The sequence below is a fragment of the Dreissena polymorpha genome, chromosome 8 (assembly GCF_020536995.1).
Source record: "Dreissena polymorpha isolate Duluth1 chromosome 8, UMN_Dpol_1.0, whole genome shotgun sequence".
Classification (NCBI taxonomy): Eukaryota; Metazoa; Mollusca; class Bivalvia; order Myida; family Dreissenidae; genus Dreissena; species Dreissena polymorpha.
Genome location: NC_068362.1, coordinates 39,053,785 through 39,067,357, shown reverse-complemented (window position 1 = coordinate 39,067,357; position 13,573 = coordinate 39,053,785). Strand labels below are relative to the sequence as shown.

The 13,573-nt window shown below is 35.2% G+C and overlaps 1 protein-coding gene across 6 annotated transcripts in view; it reads right to left on the bottom strand.

The window, feature by feature from the left end:
- Nucleotides 1-7,202: 7,202 nt before the first annotated feature.
- Nucleotides 7,203-13,573, bottom strand: part of LOC127843074 (uncharacterized) — a 46,789-nt gene continuing 40,418 nt past the window's right edge. For all 6 annotated transcript variants that reach the window (XM_052372883.1, XM_052372885.1, XM_052372881.1 and 3 more), the window contains exon 16: nucleotides 7,203-13,408. In XM_052372883.1, the coding sequence (XP_052228843.1) occupies nucleotides 12,080-13,408 (1,329 nt within the window). In that variant the 3' untranslated portion in view covers nucleotides 7,203-12,079. The remainder of the gene's footprint in view (nucleotides 13,409-13,573) is intronic.

The window sequence follows — 13,573 nt, the reverse complement described above, 5'->3', positions numbered from 1 at the left end:
TTGAGCTATAGAGCCACTGTTTGGGTCGTTGTCGGATTTTTTAATTAATGTTGTTAGATGTAAGTCAATATTTGGTTTTGATAGATTTCTTAAGCTAAAGTATGTAGGTTCCTGAGTTTTAATGTCAATAGTCTCATAATAATTTCCTAGCTCGAGCACGTTCTGCGCGTACGGGAGACCACTCTTCTTTTTCCTTTTTTGGTAGGCCGGGTCTTCAGTAACACTAAGGTTAATTGGGAGGTGTGGTCCCATAGATAGCGTGCGCGCGCGGTATTTTAGTTGGTTAATTTGCCTTTGTTGACCCAGTTCTATCATTCCACATTCAGCGTGCAGCAGAACGGTGCTTGTAGATTTACGTGTACCAGTTATAATTTTAAGTGCCGTATTTTGGATTACTTGTAATTTATTGAGTAATGTTTCACTGGCTGAATTGTACGCAATGCTTCCGTAGTTTATTTTTGCCCAGATAGTGGCTTTATAGATACGCATAAGGGCTTTTTTATCCGTACCCCAGTTGTTTCTTTGGATGCATTTTAGAAAGTTGAGGTCCTTTTGGCAGCGTACAACTAGTTTAAGGATGTGGTCTTTCCATGTTAAATATTTGTCAAATGTCATACCCAAAAAAGTAATGTTGTCAAGAAGCGGAAGAGGAGCACCACATAGAGTAAGTTGTGGGGGGTTAGGGGTTTTCTTAGATCGAGTTGCTTTACGTGCATTGGCCGCTACTTTTTGTGCACTGGCAGGGAATAAGATTGCTTGGGTTTTTGTGGGATTTATTTGGAAGCCATACGATGCGCTCCAGTTTTCTATTGCAGTTAGGGCTTTTTGGATTTTAGTAATTGCTAGATTCGGTGATTTAGATGTGGTCCATATTGCACTATCGTCTACAAAAAGTGATAAATTGATTAGATCAGTGTTATTTTGTGAATTATGTGCCTTAATTTCTCTGTCTAGGGTGTTCATAGTCACGGAAAATAATATTGGAGATAGGACACTACCTTGGGGACAGCCGTTTATAGTCTCAACTGATTCTGATGTCGCGTCATGCAGTCTCACTTTTATTTTACGCGTTGTAAGAAAAGCTGCAAGCCAGTTGAGCATTTTACCCTCTATTCCTAACGTATTAAGTGTTTTAATGGCGTTTTCGTTCCATAGTTTATCGAATGCGGCTGTGAGGTCTAAAAATACGGCTGCTACGGTTTGACCAAGATTTTGGGCTCTTTTAATATCAGTTTCAAGGCGTACTAAATGATCTTCGCAAGAGTGGTTAGATCTACAGCCCGATTGGACTTCTGAAATTTTGTTATGTTTTTCTAGATACGCGCAGAGTCTCGGTTTTATCATTTTCTGCATTAGTTTGGTGAACGTAGAGGTTAAAGAGATCGGCCGATATGAGGCTGGAGAGTCTTTAGGCTTATTGATTTTAAGGATCGGAATTATTGTGGCCTCGTGCCATTCATCAGGAAGAGTACCTTCAGACCATGATTTATTATAAAGGGCAAGTAATTCTTGTTTCCCCGAGAGTGGAAGTTGTTTAAGTATCTTATAATGGATGTAATCGTCGCCCGGCGCGCCGTTTTTGCATGTAAGGAGAGCTGATTCGAGCTCGAACAGGCTAAAAGGAGCATTGTACTTGTGAGTTTTTTCTTCGGTAAGAGATTGTAACCAGACAGGAAATTCATTTTTTGTTTTTATTTTCTTTGCAATAAACGTTTCAGAGTATCCTTCGTCACTGCTTACTTTTTGATAATGTTGTACCAGGGCAGAAGCTTTATCAGCGTTAGATACAAGAACTTCGTTGTTAACCCGAAAGATAGGTGTATTAGTAGGGGGTCTGCCTTGCATGCGCTTAACTTGATCCCATAGTTCTTTGCTAGTTGTTTTATGTGAGAGATTATTACAGAATTCGTTCCAGCTTTCTAATTTTGCCTTTTTTAATACTTGTTTAGCACTTTTGCGGGCTTCCCTATATTTGTCATACTTAGGTCCGGTTCTGATTCGGATACATTTTCTCCTACATTTTTCACGATATTTAATGGCGTCTGTGCATTCTTGATTCCACCATGGTACAGACCGTTTGAGTTTTTTAGGTGTTTTGCTTACAGGGATTGAGTTATCAAGCGCAGTTTTAAGTTTTGTTATATAGGATTTAAAGTAAGAGTTGGTGTCAGTATTATCTACATTAGGAAGGAACTCATTATTACACTGAGTTTTAAAGTTGTTCCATTGTTCAGATGTGGCTTTGTGTATTTTCCATTTGTGTTGTGTGGGCGGAAGGGTATTCTCTATTCTTGTCTTAATGTTTATTATGATTGGAAGATGGTCACTTCCAAACGAGTCGTCAATGACATTGAAATCGCTTATAGCTTGAAGATGGGCTGAGGTAAGAGCTAGATCGATCGCGCTGTCGGGTTGATCTTCGCGATCAGACAATCTCGTTATTTGACCGTCGTTAAGGAAGTTTATGCTGTTATTGTTAATTAATTTTAGGAGATTTTCAGAGTTATCGTCGCATCGTGGATCACCCTCGGGGTTCCAGCAGGGGTGTTTTAGATTGAAATCGCCAACAATAATATTATTCTTTCTATGTTCAACTGAATGGAATATTTTTGCATAATTTTTACACGTATTATCTTTAGTTTGAGCATATACGCATTGAATGCGGAATGATTGGTGCTTAGTCAAGTACAGTGTGAGGGCACACGATTCAATAGGGCAATCTTGATCAATGTTTATTTTAGTAAATGAAATGCCCGATTTTACATATATTGCTACCCCAGTGCCTATAAGTTTTTCTCTTTGTTCACCTCTCACAGGTTCTTGATATCCTTTTAAATGAACTTGTCTGTGATTACTTTTGTAGTTCGTTTCCTGGAGACATACTACATGCACTTCGTTGTTATTAACATAATTTTGAAGCTCGTACATTTTTGCATTTGAGTTGTGAGTAACCCCTCGGGCGTTCCACGACATAATTGTAAGACTGTTTATATTATGAATATGAACTGTCGCAGACATTTGGGGTTTGGTGTGTTAAATTGACCTAACGTACGGGCTTAAGGCTATTGGATTAACTTAATATATTCCGTATGCGTGGCGAAAGAAGACCGGAAACGGCGGTGCAATCGCGTGTCCTTTGCGGAGGCTATGGCGCATGATCGGGGTCGAGCTGTTACGGGCCATGCGTAGCCGGTTTCTATGTATAATGAAGGGAGAATACGCGGGGTGGTCGGATATCCTGTGTCGTTGCTGATGATGGCGTTGTTGCCTAGGTTGTTGTTGTTGCCTGGTTTGTTGCGGTGATGGTATAGGATTGAGCATTTTTTTAGGGTGATCTGAAGTTTGTGAGCTGGAGGGTAGCTTATGCTGTTGTTGTTGCTGATGGCGGAATGTTTGTTCAACATTGTTTGTGGACACATTATTTGTGGTTGATGTTGATGCCGGTTGTTCGGGCGGAGTAGGAGTGGTATGCTCAATATTATATTGCGCCTCATTTTCGGGGAATTTGTTTTTGAGTATGGACAAAATTTCTGTTTCAGATTTACCAACTAACTGTTTAGCTATATGGGCAAGATTGGGTCGCTTATTTATAGCTTGAAGGTTATTGATGTATTGATTGGTAACCTTTAAGTTTTTGCTGTTGATAGTAGATTGGTATTTGAGATAGATCGGACACCCCTTATACGCCGCGCTGTGCCCGCCGCCACAGTTTGCGCATTTCCTAGCGTGCCTGGTATTGCACGACGCGTGCGAATGATTCCCCGCGCAATGTGGGCACTTCGCGTTATTGTTACAAACATTGGACGCATGGCCGAACATCTGGCATTTAAAGCATCGAAGAGTTGCTAGGAGCGCGGGCTTAACATTGTGGCCTAGTATATTTGTTGGGGCGTTTTCCGTCTTGAATGTGACCGTAATGACATTGTTTTTAAGACCACTATGGACTGCTTCTACATTGGATTTGTTTTTTAGATCGTTTTTTAATTTGTCTATATCCGCGTTTTTGGGAACCTGGATGACACCCCTTGCAAGTTTAGTTTGAGCAATTAGCTTGAAGTCAAATCTATCAAAGGAGAAATGTTTAGCTTGGTTGAGTGCGTCGTCCCTAATTTTGAAGAGGAGACCAGCTTTGGACTCTTTTAGGGGTCTAACTCTCTCAGAGCCTAGCAGTTTGATAAAGGCTTCCCCTATTGCCTTAGCCTTCTCTCGCGGGAAGATCACCGCGACAGTGGTAAGGCAAAAGGTAAGCCATATTGCCGGGGCATGTTTATGGGTTTGGGAGCATGATGGCCCGTTGGCAGGGGGAGAAGTCTGCTTCGTGGTCGATGGGGTTTTGGTCATATTGTCATTAATTGTCTGGGGAGTCACGGTTACAGGGACGACTGGGGTTATTGAGGTGTCATCGGTAATACGCGTCGCTGAATACGGAGCGCCAGACTCGGAGTCAATTGAGATGTCCCCGGGGCGGAACATTGCGCGCTTGATTTTAGGGGTTTCCGTCATTGAGGTTTCCTTACTGGAGAACGACCTCTTCATTCTCCTGAGAACTTTCTTAAATGGCCCGGACATAGTAATGATAGGAAGAGCGGTAAGGTTTGATTTAGAATAATACGTGTACGGAAGTCGTTTTTCTTAAGTTTATCTTAATTATTATTTCCCTTGTAAAATCTCAGTCTTGTTTTCCTTAAGCTGTTTGTATGTAATGGAAAGAAGCAATTGGGTACTTATGTTTGCGATTTCGCCGCTCGCGCAGTGTTTGGATTTAAGTTTATTGAGGAAAATTCTTTGTTCTTTACTTGCGAGTAGTTAATTATCTATCAATTATTTGCGGTTCGATAGGGACTTCGCGAGTAGTCTAATAGGTCTTAATTGAGAACTAAATAGGGCCCTTTTGATCTGTTACTTAGTACAGCGGTAATTAGTAGTAAACAGATGGTCCCTGTTTTCGCGTTCTAGTTAGTTTATTTTCAGTTATTAGCGGTTTGATGAATGATTCGCGAGTAGTCGAATAGTAAATGGTATCTACTTCTAATTGGTCTTAGCCTAATAGGGGTCTTTGGGCGCTTGATTGGTAGTCCGATAATTGGTTGTAAACAGAGGGTCCCTGTTTTCGCGACAATTGCAAATTGCACGTGCTAATTGTTACGCGATCTCTAATCTTAATGAGCGTAGGTTTTTATACTGTAAAGGGTCTTTTTACATTACACTTAAAGCGCTTATTCTGTATCTTATTTTCTTATCAAATAGCTTTTCTTGGAAAAATATTGTATGTTGATTAACTGAATACAATATTGAATTGTTATAAAACCATGTATTATACTGTTTTCTTTTGTTTAAACTTTAAAAGCACACTCTAATGAAAAACTATTGAAATTGGCGTGATTATCTTTTAAATGTTAAATTGGCTAGATTCTTTATGTCAGATAATTTCACAGTGCTATTACATTAAAGACATTAAAATACTAATCGATTACTTTCTTTCGCGTTCTTTTTTTAAAGGATATTACCAAAGATATATAAACTATGTCTTGCTTTTATCAATTAAAAGGATCTCGGGTAATCTAAACCGAGGAAAGAATTTTATAATGTTAAAGTCACTTTTTTTTTTTTTTTTTTTTTTTTTTTTTTTTTCCTTTTTTTTTTTTTTTTGGAAAAGGTTGGCGTACTACGCTATAGACTTACTACTTTTCCGAAGCACTTCTTTTTCCCTGATTCTACCGATTTTATCCACACAATTATCACTTAAATATCACCTTTCCTTCTAACACTGGAGCACTTGCTTTTAAATTAAACACTTAGATTTAATTATATCCCATTAATTAATTAGATAATTTTCCTACTTGCACTGAAGCACTTTAACGCTAATTACGTTTTTATTTAACTCCACTATTCGCCTTCAAATAGAAGATCTTATTAGACCCTAAATTTGATTTATTATTTCCAAATTAATTTTACTATTAATCCAATTTTATTTTATTAATCCAATATTTCCAAGATAATCCGCTTAATTTCACGACCTAACCTAACGCAACGAAAATGCCGAGGTGCGAAGAATACGTCCGAACACCGCGAGATGAGCGACACGAATGGCCTTGTAAATTTTGTGAAACTACGAAGATTGCTTATATAAGGTCATTCTATACATAGATGGTGACGTCACTACGTTATTGTCACCTCTATGCTAGGACGCATCACATTCCCCTGATTTGGGGATTTGTGCTTCCGCCAAAATAGTTCCGCGTAGGAATGAATATTTTTTTATAATGAGAAAAAAGATGTTAAATTTGTGTTTAAAATGGAATGTTGTTTAAAGAAATGTTATTTAATATGTTTAAATGCGATTTTGAATCTCTATTAAGACTGATATCGATTTTCAGAAGCACGATTACTTGACGTAATTTCGCTTTTACTTTTCACTTGTAAAAGAAGTGCTACCCACAATTCCTTGCGCGTTAGTACACAGGTCAGTAAGACCGGTGTGTACACAATGTACATAAGGTATAAAATACGTCAAGAATGTGTACTCGGCGGAATAGCTCAGTAGGCTAAAGCGTTTTTACTTCAGGACTCTGGCAGGACTCCAGGGGTCACTGGTTCGAAACCTGCTCCGGGCAATGTTCTTTTCCTTTTTTTAAATTTTTTCTTGATTTTTTACTGGAGCTTTTATGATCCAATGTTTACATTTATTAATATAAAGCATTTAATGAATAAGTTAAAAAAATGCCAAAATCTGTGAAAAGGCCCCTTTAAGATTTGTCCCACTGATGACGTCATTCAACTTCTGTAGTGCGGGCTGTGATTTTTTTTAAAATAAACGTTTTTGTGATTTATGACTTTAAACTAGAATAAAATATGTACGTTTTTGGTATCACATTGTTTGTTTTGTTGAACCTGCTTCATGTTGATAGAAATTGTTGACTTTATTGAAAATCCCACGTAACTCCAAACATTGACTGATATTGGAACTTCCTGTTGACCATGATATAAAAAATATATCAGGCAACGTTATATCAGGCAGATATCAATGTGGCGGTATGATAAAAGTTTTTATTTTGTCACATGCGTCCACAAACAAGCTACCATGTCAAATCTTCGAAAGAACATTTTTACAACATTTATTAGTCAGTAACACGCACACAAGTGTGTATATGTATGGGGGGATTTCGCGTAATTCATTTAAGACAAAACGCACTAAAATCCGATAGCTTTTCATATAATTTATTCTATGTGCAAATAAGTGCTGTATGTTACATTTATTTATAACATACAAATATATCAACTCAATATAAAGTGATTAAATAGTTAGTGGGGCGGTGAAATACCAATATATGCATATATGATTTTCTATAAAAACACATCAAGATGAAATAATCATGCATTGTTGTTGATTTTTCTCATATAATAAAGTAAATTGTTATTGTAAATCAATACTTGTTGAAGAATACTGTTAACATGATGTTTCGGTAAGTTTTCATGATCATGTTCATTTTTGAAATAACTCTAGCCACAAAAACAGTCCTGAAATAGTAGGCATTTCTTGAAGTTCTAAAGTTCATTTTCCGAAAATTCTGAAGCGATTAGGAATCGCATCGCATCTAAAAGTGCCAGAATGGTTTGATAAAACTTGAAGAAACAAACACAGCAATATGCAACTTCCATAATGCCAAAAAATGCCTTAAAAAATAATCAATCTAACAAAATAGACAACAATTTTTACATTATAGAACGAAATACAATTATTTTCGACAATAGCAAAAATGCAGATATAAGATGAATAAAATTACACGGCTATGTAACATCGCCACCTTTTAAATGCAATTATTTAAAAGTGCTATAAATCAAATAATACAATTACAGCTAAAAATTAGTGAAACGTTCAATAATTTTAAAGACTTAAGGGGTGTTGCTGCAGTTTTGCTGATTTTTTTTTCCATCAAATAGATTTTGTCAAAAATTTATATTTAAGATGAACATACAAATACTATATGAAAAATGAAATAAAAACATAGGATCACCGGCCATGTTTTGATTTTATTCACCATTATATAACATGTACTTTTTCAATAAAACTGGAAAATCTGTAATTGCGTAAAATAATTAATAACCTATGAAATTGGCAACATGTAGATATTATTTAAGCTAAGATACATCATATAACATTTAATTAAACCACACACTACCAATAAAATGGAGTACACAAGTTAAATTTTAAGATTTTTATTTTTATTTTTATGTCACCCAAAAAACATCATTTTTTACTATTTTAACCATATAAATGGAATTAAAAAAAAATTTGCCAAATAGAATTCTGCGAAACTGCTCAAATATGTTCATCTACGTATTGTCATCACAAAACACAAATAAAAAAAGGGTGTCACCGCACTTTTAACAGATTTTTTGTTTTAATTATCCCTACCGTCTAGACGTCAGATTTAATTAAAAAATCAGCAATAAGACAAAACCCAGGTACCGGTACATAGATTGTCAGAAATATGCATAAACATTAGAAATTGTTTTCAATCTTAACATGGATCACAATAGCTTACAAAAAGACATTAATAAAAAAAATTTAATCACAAACATAATACCATACAGTATCAAACTCGACCTTCATCATTAATAACTTACATGTTCACATATTTCGGCATGTTTTGAAGTTTAAATGCTTTAAATTGATAAATGTTAACAACAGGACTAAAGAGCTCCAATATAAAACAAGTATGAAATTAAAGAAAGAAAAAAAAAGTAAAAAAAAAAGTTAACCCCGCCTGAGATCGAACCACTGATAATTGTATTATGAACCAACTCGGTCATCTGATGATACTGATAACAAAAATATTGAGTTGTGATAATAGCATCATCGGTGTTGCTATAAATATATCCTCGGTTAAATAAACTGCCGCAACACCCCTTAATTAAAATGATTCATTTTATAATATACACAATCCAACAGATTAACATAATACAAATACACCACACACTGAGAATGAACAACCCAATTTGCCAATTACCGAATCTAAAATATATCGGAAAAAGCAATGGCAAATCAAGTGGACCAGACACTATATTAGCAAAAATAATTAAACAACATATAGTTCTATTAAATTATACCTCACAACTATATTCAACATCATGTATTATACTGTGCAATATTATGATAGCTGGGGAATGGGTTACGCCAGTATTAAAAAGGCAGAGATCCGAACTATGCAAAATGTACTACGAATTTTTTTATCTACGATAAATTCCCAAATGTTTTTAAACAGACTGACACAATGTTGTGATGAAAACAAAAACATAACTTAATTTAAACTTGGCTACAAAAAAAGAAAGAACAAAAATGACTGCAGCCTTATACTGAACATTTTTTTCAAAATTATTCCTTTCATTTGTATTGAATATGATAAATGAAAAGACTGTTTGAGTCGTTTTCTACTTTGCAAAGTGAATTGCCACACAAATAAGCTTTAAAATGGTTACCACACTTAATATCATGTATTCACTGGTAAAATTAGCAGACAGGTTAAACAATCGAATATCTGAATACAGACATATACACAGACACTTTGAATAGTGAATACAATCAGTACATAGCCATATAAACATTGCATATATTTTAATTAAAGCCACATTACTACTCAAAATCAACGAAAATTTCGTACAATATTTCGTAAAAGAAAGTTAAACAATTAAAAATCAGTGTTCCTTATGGCAACTGCCGAAATTTCAACGCTAGATGTGGTCTGGTAAAAATATGTTTGTAGATACAAAATGCTCGTTTTTATTATTGTTTTGCATATTTAATTCCATTTAAATTTCCCGCAACTATATCTATTCATACGACACATGAACACTAACATGGTACGATTTTAGTGTTCGTGTGTCGTATGAATAGATTTATTCGAGGAAAATAAAAATGAAATTAAATGTGTCACAAAGAAATTCAAACGAGCATTTTGTATCTACAAAAATATATGTAATCATATCAAATCTAGCATTGAAATTGTTGCTATTGCTATAAGGAACATTGATTGTTTAGGTGTTAACTAACTGTTACTTTAAGAAATACTTTACGAAATTTTCGTTGATTTTGAGCGTTATAGAGGCTTTAAATAGCATGTCAAGTAAATGTGATTGACAGAGTTTAGTTTACTAATGGAGAATGTTGTTAACATAATTGATTTGATATAATATTTTGTAGTCTAAACATTACTGACACAAAATTGAGATTGAGTTAATTATTACAATGCGCCCTTTGCTGAATTAGGATATCCTGTTCATTAATGAAACAATTAAATCTAATAGTAAAGGAATCATATAACATTCAACTTATTGCATTACGTCGAACATAATATCAACTTCGTCCAAATTCGTCTAATTAATATTAAATGACCTTGACAATAAATTTAATAGATTCAAACTATAAATCTAAAAAAGTAAAACAAAAATTGTAATTAAAAAAAAACAGCAACCGATACCTATTTTAAACTATATTTATATAATGAACCGTTCGAAATCGAAAGATGACTCAAATATTTAGTTATATAAATCACGGAAACGGAAACTTGAATAAAACGAACAAAATCGATTTCAGAACACGGTAAAGAAGCACTTCATCGACTTTTATCTGTGGTAAACCGATATTAATTCACAGCTAAAGACAATTGCAAGCTCCTTGCTAAAGTAGTAACCCCCGTTCGTCACTATTCTGCTGAAATCTGGGGACATGATTCACGGAAAGAATTATAGATTATTCATACACATTTAGAAAAATTATATGTGTCAACAAATCAACTGATCTATCAGAAATGAATGGTGAATTAGAAAGGTACCCTATCTGTGTTATACGTTAACTAAACATATTTAAATCTTGGTTTAATCTAAAGATGATAGCCATATCAATATAACATATGCATTTCTGCTCAATGACGCGAACAAAATATAACATACAACAAAAGAAATTGGGCTTACAAATCAAATAAATTCATAAGCAGCTTACGGTATAAATGTGAAAAAGTACTGAACAAGAAGACTAACAGAAAAGTCTGAACCAAAACATACACTTGCAATCTAATCAAACAACAGTTCCAGGCTGCAGAATGAACGGGGTTTTCAGGGGTAACACACGAGCTGGATTGAATGTAAACACACCGTTCAGAACTTTACTTTTGTCAAATATCTCAAGTTATTAAAATACATTTGCAAAAATCTTTTGTGCATAAAATACCGTTTTTCTTGCAAGTGTGCCAATATCTTAAGGTATAAGAATAAATCCATGAAAACGCCTGAAATCGGTGACAACAATTTACGCTGCGTGAAACAAAACCATGTAGTACACATTGAATTTTTTAACAAGAACACAGGCTAAATATATAAGATATATTCTTATTGCAAAATTCATTTTCAGGGAGTTTAATTCTACCACTTATTTTACCACGTCCCTGAAAACTGATGCGGAGAAACCTGTTTAACGTATACAAATGAAACAGTAAGGGGTACATGTACATGTAAAGGGATGTTTATTATTGTTTTAAAATGAAATACAAAATGTAAAGCAATGCAATCTTGAAGCCGTCGATAGATTTTTCACGACTGTTATTGTTTATTGTCAACACTACGTAATTCTAATATAACTTAATCTTTGAAACACGCCATAAATTTGATTTTTGTCAAATGATGTGCCTTAACCAACCGTCAGTTTACGTAGATGACTTCAAACGAGTTTGATTTCAATGAGCATGTACATAACACAACAAGGAATGACACACTATTACTATTTTGCACAAAGACATAGAATCAATCATATTGAAGTTATTAAATGTTAGAATACTTTTTATAATTTGAGGTTGGTGGTTAGGATGTACACACTTTTAATTACAGGAAATAACTTTAGTTGTATGCGTATAGCATACGTTTTATGTTCGATGACATACTTTGCTAAGTTATTTTCGTGTAATTTGTAAGCGCATTTATATCTTTTACAAATGCTATATTTGCTATATCATTAGTAACTCGTATGAAGTCAAATTATGCGATCAATATAGTTATGCTATTGCACATATATATGTCCGCACTAGTATTATCTCATCATTCTTAACATTAAATCCCAAATATCATAAAACCAAATGCCCTCCTTATTTAGACGCTTGTGGACTTCGTGAAGGATCTCCGAACTGCGAATATTATACTCATGAAATGCTGAATCATTAAGTGGCTTGAATTCTAACAACGGTGCGTACAAACTGATCACAACAAACAATATCAACTCGAACTCCGTTCTGATTTTGTTGTACCAGAGAAGTGGCTCAGGATAGGAAATAATTGCTTGCCTTATCTTCTGAAATCTTAGTATCACCATCGGTCCTTCATCCATCATGGCCGTCAGTGTATCCACCCATACACTCTGCTGGTCATTTTCTAGTCCACTGGTTGCCATCAGGTTTCGCTCTGGTATCATATAATATTCAAGATTCTTTGTAGCTATTGCCGTTCTTAATTCTCCCAGACCTTTATGTAGCCAGTGAAGCAAACTTTTTTCGTGGAACAATGTCTGTTGGTTCTTCTCTGTCAGCCATAATACTATGTTCTTCACCATATATGATGTGATTTCTTTCCTTCGCGGTTTGAGTATATCTTTCACTACCATTTTCAGAAGAACATATAATTTCGTCTGCGTGTCATTCAAATTGATAATCAGCTCTGTCTCCGCTCTGTTAAAGCAATATCTCCATTCTAGAGTATAACTGTTACTATCTTTGAATCCGACTGGGGCCACAAATACTTCTAATGATACGACTTTCTGAACAACATCCGGCGGCGGCCAATTCCGAGGTCTTTCAGCCCATCTGTTCAGGATGTCGGGGCATTGACAAGGCAATGCGACTACGCGATCAAAATGCAAATTTTGAAAGAACATTGGCAATGAAGGACCCGCGCGCGGAAGGTACATTACTTGTGGCGAACTCAAAAACCATCCTCCAGTTAGCTTAAGAAATCCATCACTTGACAAGAAAAGTCTGCCAGCTTCATCCTTCAAAAGGGCGCGATTAAGAGCATGATAGACAAAAGACGAATTATATCTTGACAACATCAGTCTACAATACCCGGGACAACGGTCATCTGTTTCCATTATAAGCACTGTTGTATTTATGTCTATGCCGCTGGTGTCTTTGTCGTTTTCTATACATATTATCCGATTTAATAAGCAAATAAGGTCAAAATCACTTTCAAAAAAGCGGGTTAATCCCTCTGCTTTACTTCCCACAATCATAATCGATGAAAAGCCAAATAAAGCAAAATTGAATCTCCTACCAAACTTTCTGTACCACTCAATCCGTTGCTTTCTAATATCAGGCCCGTAACCGATACACGACATGCAAACACTTGTAGCTAAGGAGACACTTTCATCCTGAAACATTATGATACATATAAATTGCCCCACGACTTTGGTTGAAATTAATTTAAACACGGTTTACTACTATCCTTTTGATAAAAAGGGATTTACATTCGCTTGCATAATCATTGCAACTGCTACGTAAACTGATTCAGCTATTAACAAACACAAACAATGTCA